This window comes from Haliotis rubra, unplaced genomic scaffold (genome assembly GCF_003918875.1).
Source record: "Haliotis rubra isolate DU_JTF1 unplaced genomic scaffold, ASM391887v1 Scf281, whole genome shotgun sequence".
Taxonomy (NCBI): Eukaryota; Metazoa; Mollusca; class Gastropoda; order Lepetellida; family Haliotidae; genus Haliotis; species Haliotis rubra.
The window spans coordinates 1,282,250-1,292,998 of NW_025766903.1; the positions used below are offsets into that span (position 1 = coordinate 1,282,250).

The 10,749-nt window shown below is 44.6% G+C and overlaps 1 protein-coding gene across 1 annotated transcript; it reads left to right on the forward strand.

Annotated features, from left to right (window-relative positions):
* The first annotated feature begins 2,387 nt into the window (after positions 1-2,387).
* Positions 2,388-5,706, forward strand: LOC124281304 (cell division cycle 5-like protein). The gene is made up of 6 exons (XM_046717328.1): positions 2,388-2,450; positions 3,830-3,933; positions 4,201-4,362; positions 4,595-4,716; positions 5,026-5,122; positions 5,652-5,706. Exons 1-6 carry the CDS (start codon positions 2,406-2,408, stop codon positions 5,704-5,706), a joined length of 585 nt encoding a protein of 194 aa, XP_046573284.1. The 5' UTR covers positions 2,388-2,405.
* Positions 5,707-10,749: the final 5,043 nt, after the last annotated feature.

Below are 10,749 nucleotides of genomic sequence, written 5' to 3' on the forward strand. Positions count from 1 at the left end.
CCTGTAGTTGTGGGGCATATGTGTGTTCTCATCACGGTCTGGCGTCTTAGGTCCCTAACATTGCCTCAGGGCCGTCCTTTTGCTGGTGAAGTTACATTTACCGAAAAGACGACCAAGAAGTAAAGAGAGAAGGAAATTCACACAAAATACCGTCTGGAGATTAGAACAGGGACGAACACACAAACAACCAGTCTCAACCTATATCCGAATGGTGTTTGATTAACACCTGCTTTCTAATGGTGTATTCATGAGGAGCGAACACATATTTTAGCACACAGTGTAGCCAAACCTACAGACATTGGGTCAACACAGGGAAAGATATTCCTTTACGCCATAGTCGGTCCTGTTACAGCCATATTGCAGGCCTGGAAATAGTCGAATCTGGAGTGAACAATTAAACCGGTGATTGATATCACGAGCGCCGTCCAATGACATTTCGGGACACTCATTAAAAACATCGTAGCTTGGAATTGCCACACGATCCATTAGTTGCCGTGTATAAACATCGGTTACTGGGTACATATTCGAACCAAACGCGCTCACGCTGTGTACCTTTGGCATTGAAGTTGTAAGTTCGGGGTAAGGGTTACAGTTAAGGGCCTAACCTTAATACGGCCGCGCCCGAAGTGTACTTTGTGTTTTGAGCAGCGCTATGAGAGTTCTGTTTCAGTTGTCTGATTCCGCTTTAGTTTTTACTGCAACTAGAGAAATCTGGTCTTAAACGGGAGTAGCCGGTGGATGTGCACTGACATTTCCATCCTAGTACGGGCGTTAGGAGGCACATGTCGCTCACTGAGAACTTGTCTTTTGTACTATGTGTCGCTTGTGCTTGCCCGCGTGGAGGCTTGTATGTTGGTTTGTAACATATGTTATATTTGGGATGACACTTTCTCAGTAAAGTACAGATTCTAGTACTTTTGTTGGGGTTGGTAGCCCATCCGGGATTCGAACCCACACCCTCAGAGTCAGGCACCTAATCGCCAGCACACAAAGTCCGCCACCAGCTCAGCCACCGCGGCTTTTCTATATGTAAATAATCCTGTCTGGTTCTCGTGTAGAAGTAAAGTTTGCGAGGCTTTTCTCCAGAAATGTTAGCACAATCATGTACAAGTTTTCATTCCCACTTGCATGAGTTGATGCATGTGTTCCAACCCTTGGTGACAATAATTATAATAGTAACAATAATAATAGCAATAACATTTTCAGTTTGGTTTACTAAATTTAATTCATTGATTAGTTAATATATTTTAACATATGTTATATTTGGGATTACACTTTCTTAGTACAAAATTAGAGTACTTTTCTGAGGTTGAGCCCCATCCGGGATTTTAACATTTAAATGTATATTGCACTCGAATCCAGGACAAAATCCACCCGTCAACATCTTGCCACATTTCAACAACGCAAACAACAACTTTTAACAATAGCAATTTGAGAAGGATGGATTTTGTCCATTTTTGTTAATAAGAGGTGGATTTTGTCCAGGGTGGCAATTTTGGGGTGGATTTTGTCCGTGTGGATTTTTGTCCGGTCACCATTGCACTCACACCCTCACACCCTCAGAGTCAGGCACCTAATCGCCAGCACACAAAGTCAGCCGCTTAACCCGCTCAGCTACCGCGACTTCCACAAAATGGAAGTCGGACAACTGGTAGTCTAGACTGCGGGCTTTGTGTACCCTCTGATAGGTGTCAATTGGCACGGCTCCCACGACCGAAAGCTATGATTACACAATATGCCATTTAGAAAGTGGTCAAATGTAACATATGCTATATTTGGGATTACACTTTCTTAGTAAAGTACAAATTCTGGTACTTTTTAGTTGAGCCCCATCCGGGATTTTAAAATTTAAATGTATATTGCATATTTCTGCACACCTTTGAAGTGATTGTTGGTCCACAGAGACTACTAAACATGGACATTCATGGCTTTCTGTAAGACTACTTTATCATCTCGTCTCTGCACTTCTACATTACAGGCAAACGCTGACAAAGAAACGCGTCAAATTCACTTTGGAAGGTATTAGTATTAGCACAAACACATACATCTGTTTACACAAATAATCATACCTCTACATATTACCCAACTACCTGATACCTTAGGACGCAACCCTGCAGTGCAAAGACGCGTCTCACACAAAATGTTGGATATAATATATATTCATAATCAATTCTGATAAAATTTAGAAATATTTGCATCGAGGTCAGTCAACATGTCAATCACTCTTTCAACGACTTGGGAGAAAACGTCGATGAGATTTTACCCGGATAAATTATCCGGATTTTAGTGAGATCACGCGAGATTTCGCGAGAGACGTTTATTCGGACACTTCCGGTGGAAGAAGCATTGCTTTTCTTCAAGTGTTTTGTTTGTATAAGAATTGAAGGTACCAACACAATTTCAAGATGCCGCGTATTATGATCAAGGGTGGCGTTTGGAGGAACACAGAGGTAGGATATTACTGTGACTACTTTGAACCTTTGTAAACGAAATTGTGCATTTGTTGACTGCAGTGCAAGGCCTCGGGTGATTTAGTGACACACTCAGTCTCGTACGGAAAACGTTTCAGTAGACTTTTTCAGATAATGAATGGTGTACCAAGGACAAATTATTATGATTATTAAACAGATATCAGGTATGATGATAACTGATCGTTGCATTGTCCAGGAAGTCGCGTTCATTCTGCAATTATTAATTACTGAGCACCATTACAGAGTAAAATGTAGGAAAGAGTTCCTTCCGTTCCCCCAACCCTAAACCTAACTCTAAACCTAACCTAATGCTAAAGCTGTGTTCACCGTCTTCAAATGATCATTACATGTTAGAGGCATAGAATATTAACATTTGGAAATCGTAACAAACATTGATGAGTACAGTGTTTGGGTTATTAAGTTGTTAATCAGTGCTGAATCAGGGGCGGTGGGTAGTCCTGAAACGTGGTTAAAGCGTTGGCTCGTCACGCCGAAGACACAGGTTCGAATCCCAGAGTGAACGTACACATGGGTACAACGTGCAAGCCCATTTCTGGTGTCCCCGCCGTGATGTTGCTGGAATATTGCTGGAATGTTGCTAAAGCGCACTGAAAGCCAGACTCAGTCAGTCAGTGCTGAATCAATTTATAATACTCACAACACTGTGGTAACGTCAGAGCATTTGAGATTTCTGGTTGTCAATCCAGGACATGCTGGCTGTTTACTTATACAAATCAGGAACCAGGAACTCCACATTTTGCATAAACTATTTCATTTTTTATGATTGTTCCATCTACTGTAAATTTGAAGTTTGCAACTGCATTCCTTGATAATTCTTTTTGGTGGAACATAAAAACAAACTCAGTTGGGATGAAAATAACACATAAGTCTCCAAAAAGACTTCCACTAAGTTCCAGAAATCACTTGATGCACAATGTATTTTATGAATAAATTTCCATCGTTTGATTCAGTGTTGTCCAAAATATTACGTAGGATCTATTCCTTATCAATGTTAAAATTTTGAAATATGGTTTAAATGAATATACTCAGAGTCAGACTCTCCATTATCACGGCATTTGAAAACATCGGAAAGCAGAAGTTTGCATGTGCAAATTATGTGAACAAATTCATCGCTCTAGTAAAAGTGATTTATTTCAGTGGAATGTCACATCTAATGGTAGGTATAGTAAAGTATTCATCTTTGCAGTAACATAATTTGTATACTAGTTTGACCCTGTCACCATTGCATCTTGCACAAATGAAATCTTACTTCATCAAGAGTAATCCTGCGACAACTATGAGGCCACCTGTATATTTACCAAAACTATAAAACTATAACACCCTATTTTTCCCAACAGGATGAAATTCTCAAGGCAGCTGTCATGAAATATGGCAAAAACCAGTGGGCTAGAATTGCATCTCTCCTGCACAGGAAGTCTGCAAAACAGTGCAAGGCTCGATGGTTTGTGTTTTCTGAACATGCTATAACTATGTAACATATTTCAATTGCTGTTGTCATATTGATAATGTCCCTGTTGCAGTTCCTGATGTAAAAACGCATTTGATAGCTATAACTGAGTGTTGAATCATCTGACATGTCTAAAATTTAAAGTTTAGTTAACCAGTGAGTACATTCAGAGGTGTATCCTGGGACAGAATCGAACCGTATCCTCCTAGACAATAATAATCTATATCTGCATTTGTCATAACCTATGTTCTGGTACTTTAGGTACGAGTGGCTGGACCCCAGCATCAAGAAGACAGAATGGAGTCGGGAGGAGGAGGAGAAGCTCCTCCATCTGGCCAAGCTGATGCCCACTCAGTGGAGAACCATCGCACCCATCATCGGCAGAACTGCTGCTCAGTGTCTCGAACACTATGAGTTTCTCTTGTGAGTACTAATGGCAAAAGTTTACACAGCCATTTGTCAAAGTGAGAATTAATTGTTTCTCCTAAAATTTAGAATCTCTGTTCCCTCTTTCAAAATGATTAAATTTTACTCTTGATCATTATCATCGGTTTGTGTGTGCTACATTCTTCCATGAAGTTCCTCCCCAATGTATTAAATATGTGCTGACTTTGTTATTGCTACCAGTGAAGTCTATTGATGTGTTTCCACTCAGGGACAAAGCACAGAACAGAGATGATTCTGAGGACGATCCGAGAAAACTAAAACCAGGAGAAATTGATCCCAACCCTGAAACGAAACCGGCGCGACCTGATCCAGTGGACATGGATGAAGATGGTGAGTTTTGAAGTGGGTCAGAACACTCCTCTCACCACTTCACCCCAAATCCCTTCCTGCTGAAAGCTTAGATATGATCCCAGGGTTGACTTTTGTGAGTCTTATTTGGAATGTCAGTTTATGCCAAAGTCTCTTCAGAAGAACCATTTTTTTACAAGCAAAGGAATGTCAACTTTGGACGCTAAGGTTGATGTAAGAAAATGAGACTCATTTAAAGGGATTGGTACACTCTGGTGTCAAGGAAAAAACATCTGTTGTTGGGAAGTCTCACTGAGACAGCAGATCTGATGGTTTAATTGCCTGTTTCAGAACTGGAGATGTTGTCAGAGGCCCGAGCCAGGCTGGCCAACACTCAGGGAAAGAAGGCCAAGCGGAAAGCCAGGGAGAAGCAGCTGGAGGAAGCCAGGTACGTGTGACACACATGACAGAACTATACCATCTTGTCTATTTCCTTCTCTTCATTACAGGGCGGTGGGGTAGCCTAGTGGTTAAGGCGTTCGCTCGTCACGCCGCAAGGCCCGGGTTCGATTCCCCACATGGGCACAATGTGTGAAGCCCATTTCTGGTGTCCCACGCCGTGATATTGCTGGAATATTGCTAAAAGCGGCGTAAAAACTAAACTCACTCACTCACTCTTCATTACAGGGGAGACAACTCCTCTATCTGAGCATCATTAAGACACATAGACATCTCACCCTCATGGTATACAACTGTCATAAATGGTGGTTATAGTGTTGAAAGTTCTGAATGAAAGTAAGAGGCTTTTGTTGTCACCCAAAGTTAATGTTTAATGGAGTAGATCAAAGTATTACCTGTATATTTAGCAAAAATGTCCCCAGACTCAACATGATCAGCACCATATCTTTGAATGACATAGGTTCGGATTTGTTCATGTTTGTTCAGGAAAGCCATTACAATTGGTTGTTCTGTTTTAGGAGATTAGCAGCACTACAGAAGAGGAGGGAGCTCAGGGCAGCTGGCATCGAGTGAGTCACGATAGTCATACTGTGTCCGTGAAGTCTAAGCTAATTATTGAGAAGCACATTGTTTGTGAAAGTAGAACAAAGTTACCATGTGTACCTCATTTTATTATTATTGGGGACTATGGTAACACAACTATATCAGTTTGAAAACTGTTAATATCGTAACGTTGTAGATAGTCTGATTGAAAAGTTCAACATTTGACTGTGTATGAGTGTTAGAAGATGTCGTGCTGCCCCAGGTGAGAATCAGCAACATCTGTGTGTATGTTTCAGTGCAAAGCAGAAGAAGAGGAAGAAGAGAGGCGTGGACTACAATGCTGAGATTCCATTTGAGAAGAAACCAGCACCTGGTAACACCCTCTTGTCACCATAGGCAGTTCTTACCCCTAAACATAAATGGTGGTATTACTGTAGGGGCCATCACAAAAGCCTAAATCTTATATGTCATTACCTGTATTTCCAGAATGCTGTAGGTGAGGTAAACCTTGTTGTCCCAACCAAGCAGGTAGTATTTCATGTCACTTAACATAGCTTTGTCCAACTAAACATCAGCTGTATTGTTCAGGTTTCTACAACACGTCCGGAGGAGACACTACAATCCCCTGGACCCCAACTACAAGAAGCTGCGGCAGCAGAACCTGGATGGGGAACTCCAGCACCAAGGAGGAGGTGGGGACTCTTCACTTGTTTTCAATAATTCAAACAGCAAGATTTGACTTCCATTTCCTGAGAAAATAGTTAAAAACCTTATTAGGGACTGTTCAGAATTTATGGCTAGTGGGGGTGATGATGATTTTCATGGAGAAAGCGTGTACAATGTGAATCACACACTGCATGACCACACCACACCCCACACACCCCACCCCTTAAAATCATCATCACACCATCACACACACTCTTGGTGAGCCAGGATTTCTATGTACAAGTATACTTGACTTCATGACAAAGTATGGACTTGCTCCCCTTTTACAGAAATACCAACATAGTTTCCCTAGTTAATGATTTGATCTACCGAAATTATTTTTTAATATTTAAAATGTTTTAAAATCTTTCAACCTTGCAAAGGTATTAAATTTCACAAACCATAACAAATAATGAAGTATGACCAAACGTTTTTAATGTACTGTGGATACAGACCTTCAATGAGTTTTGCTAACTGTGGGTCAGTGTCTGTAGTATTGGATTCCTAACTGAGCCGAGTGTTGGTCAGGGAAGGCTTTAGTATGTGCACTTACATTATCTGTTCCTTCACTTTAGAGATAGAAAGAAGGACAAACAGAGACAGAAGAAGAGGAAGGAGAATGACCTTCCTGGAGCCATCGCTGCCCAGACAAAGTAAGTGGGCAGGGTTTCAGGTTATCAGGTGTCATTCATATTATAGGTATCAGGGTGACAGTAATTAGTAGATGTTCAGCTGTTATAGGGCAGCAGCTGTGTCACTTAGGAGAGTTTCACTTTTTGATACAGGACATCGCTATTCGAATCAGTACGATGTAGATGTAGTAACTGATGTCACAGTGGTCTGCAGGGCATTGTATTGGAGTTGCATTGAAGCTACAATTGCGTAGATTGATGCTCATGATATTGATCACTGCATTGTCTGGTCCAGACTCGAATATTTACAGACCACTGCAATACAGCTGAATTCTTTTCAGAAGAAGTCCTCCTTGGGGTACATGAAAGCATTAAAATGTCCATTTTAAAATACCTCGCGACAGTTGTAACAATATTTCAATAAAATATTTTACCAAACAAAAAGACTTCGTTATGTTTAGTGAGACCACCCTATAGGGCCACTCACAGGGCCCCTACAGCCAAAGAGCAGGTAACTTTGACTGCTTACCTCATACCTCACACTTTTCATGCTGTCGTTGACTATATTTTTCTGTATTATTGTGTGCATATTACATTATGTCAAACAGTCCTTGCTATTAGTCATAGCCTTTCTGTTCTGTTTTGCAGCCCAAAGGGGTGTGTTACCTGTGGCGCTACATTATTGTCTCAGGATCGACACCTGATATGTTTTGCAGTTGTTTGGCGGAGAAGCCCATGATGAGCAGGGTTGTGCCATGTGTCAGGCATTTTCCCTCATTCTATCAAGTCAGGGACGATGCGGACATGATGTTTACGTCTTTACTTCAGGCGAGTGGTGGGGCGGGGCATTTGGGGACAGGAGCCTCCCTAAGGATAAGGATAAAAGCCTAAGAAAAGAAGGCTTTTCGTCTGATTCGCGGGCCACCCCTCCACTACGGTGACTACCACCAGTCCGAGCCTCGGCTCTGGGTGATAGTTGGTGCGGTTTTACAGGCTCTGTCCCTGTAGTCTCCAGCTACCTCCTCACATTTGGTCCCACCGCTTGCACCCGGCTTTGCGGTGTCAGAATCGAGGAGCCCATATGCTACCGTTGGTGAATGCCCGTGTCGGGCTCTTCCTCGTCTTGCCGTAGCGTGACTCAGTTTGAGTCTTGAGTCGGGCGTGCCGGAACAACTTCGTCTCTGCTCGAACCTCTGTCACTCTCCCTAGACCCCTGGGATGAACCCTCGGAGCTTTCCCTAGATACAGAGACTTAGCTCCAGGAGGATCGGTTCGAGGAGGCTATGGAGGAGGATGAGGGTGGGGAGGTTGGGTACACCTTCTGTTTAAATTCGGTGCATCCCTGAAACAGAGTGCGGCTGAAGCGTATTGCCTCTGTTCTGCCTCAGGTGGTTGTCAGTGCTGGCGCACTCAACCCTCAAGAGTTTCGCCTCCCAGGGAGACTTTGCTCCTACTAAGGTGGCGGACACTTCGACTTCGCATTTGCCTTCAGTTTTAACTGAGGTTATAAACCCACTCCTCTGTGGTGCCAGATCCAGAGTCGACTTGCCCGAGCTGGACCGTCGGTTTACCTCATGGGTGAGGCTGGCGTATATAATACCCCAGTGAGTAGCGATTGTGTCTATCGTCAGTTGCACTGGGGGTTGATCTGGTAACTCACTGGCTTCCGCCCGTTCACAGCCAACGCCACGGCACTTAAGTCGCCTATCGCTCCTTTGAGGAGCAGTACGGAACAGCGGTCCAGTGCCTCAAAGTTACTATACATTCGCCTACATCTCCGTGTTGCAGAGGAACTACTGGATGTGGGTGGGAATGAAGGAGAACATTTGTCTCCCTCCACCTTGGCAAAACAATTGACAGAGGTCAGTTACATCTGGCGTGCGACTCTATCAGGGTCGTCGGCCTGCCAAATGATCGTCGGCGGTTATGGGCCTCCGTCAAGCCTGTGGCTTTCTATGGCGAGGTACTCTCCTGCCACACAACAGGCTCTACTGGCACTGCCGTTCGCAGATGGTTTATGCGCTGTTCCCGGGCAGCTACAGTAGTCCGGAGGCAGCGGAGGCTGTATCAACCTTCAAGGACTCTAAGCCCTTGTTGGAACAGCTTCACATGTCTGTAGCGATGCCAGTACCTCTGCATACCCTTCTGCCTCCGGCAAAGGAATCTGTTAAATGGGCTCAGCCATTACAGTCGCGGAGGGGTAAGGGCAGAGGCAAGGACAAGGCCACAGCGCCCCACCAGCATTTTCAGAGGAAGGGTAAGTGAGCCCCGGCTTCCTAGCAATAATTCCTCCGGAGCCCTTGTTGGTACCAGATCAAGCAGTCGGAGTATCTATTGCCTCATGCCACATATCCCTGTGGGTGGTCGACTTTCTCTCTTCCTGTCGGAATGGGAAAAGGTCACTTCAAATCCCTGGGTCCTGTCCACGCTCAGGGAGGGCCACATGCCACAGTGGAAGCGAGACCCACCCCCCTTCTCCGGGATCCGTTGCACTCCAGTGCCGGCTGCCCTAGAGAGGCAGAGGTGCTCCTGTCGAGGTCCAGTCATTACTGGACAAGGCAGCCATAGAGGTGGTTCCTGTGGGACAGGAAATGGCGGAGTTGATACCGACCTATTTCCTTGTCACAAAAGGGCCGGAGGGTTCAGACCTATTTTAAACCTCAAAGGTCTGAGCGACATGATAAAGTACCATCCTTCAAGATGGAGACACTGCGTTCAGTGATCTCATCTGTGGAGAAGGGAGATTAGCTCCGATCAATCGACCTCAAAGAGCCTTATACTTCCATGTCCCAATGCACCCCAAGTTCAGGAAATACCTAAGGTTTTACTTGACGGGAGAGTGCTATCACTTTCATGTGCTCCCCTTCGGCATCTCCATACGGGTGTTCACCAAACTCATGCTAATTCCAGCAGGTATGGAGTCTCAGGGCAGGTGCTGATTTACTGTCACCCGATTGGTTCTTCCTGCGCTGCGATTGGCTTTCTGTGATGAGTATACTCACCAAGTCACTTTTATCAATCTCAAGAAATCAGAACTGGTTCCCACCCAGGATCTGGTTTTTCTTGGGGCGAATCGAGAGACAGTCGACGGTAGTCTCCTGTCTCCGGGCGTCACCAAAGTCCAGAGAGTTGTGTTACAATTTCGCGAGTCCCCAGGGCCTCAGCTTCGGACATGGCTCCAGTTGCTAGGCAACATGGCAGCAACGGTGGACATTGTTTGGCCGAGCCTAGGTTGAGATCGCCCACATACAGCAAGCTCTAGCTTCGAATGTGGGTCCACACCAGGGGTTACGAGTTGATTCTCCACATTCGGGGTGGCTAATTCCTCATTTGATTGATGGTGGACAATGGCAGGAATTTATCCAGGGGTAAGCCCTTGATCTCCTTCCGATTCAGACAGGCGCCTCCCCAGACAGACCACAGGGTGGGGTGTGTGCTGGAGTGACCCTGTCAGTCTCAGGCCTGTGGTCACAGAAGCGGCGCAACTGCACATCAATGTGCTAGAGGTGAGGAGCAGTCAGGTTGGTTAGTGTTCAAAGCGGCTTCGGAGCAGGTTAGGAGTGCGTGTGGTTACGTCTAGAGATGGACAACAAGGCAGCGATGACCCATATCCAGAAGCAGGGCTCAATGCGGTTTCCCTGTCTCTCCTGCAGTTTCTGCTCTGTAGTGCGACCAGTTCGACATACGGGTGATGCCTGTTTATCTCCCAGAGGTAGGACTTAGCGTTAGAACAGCC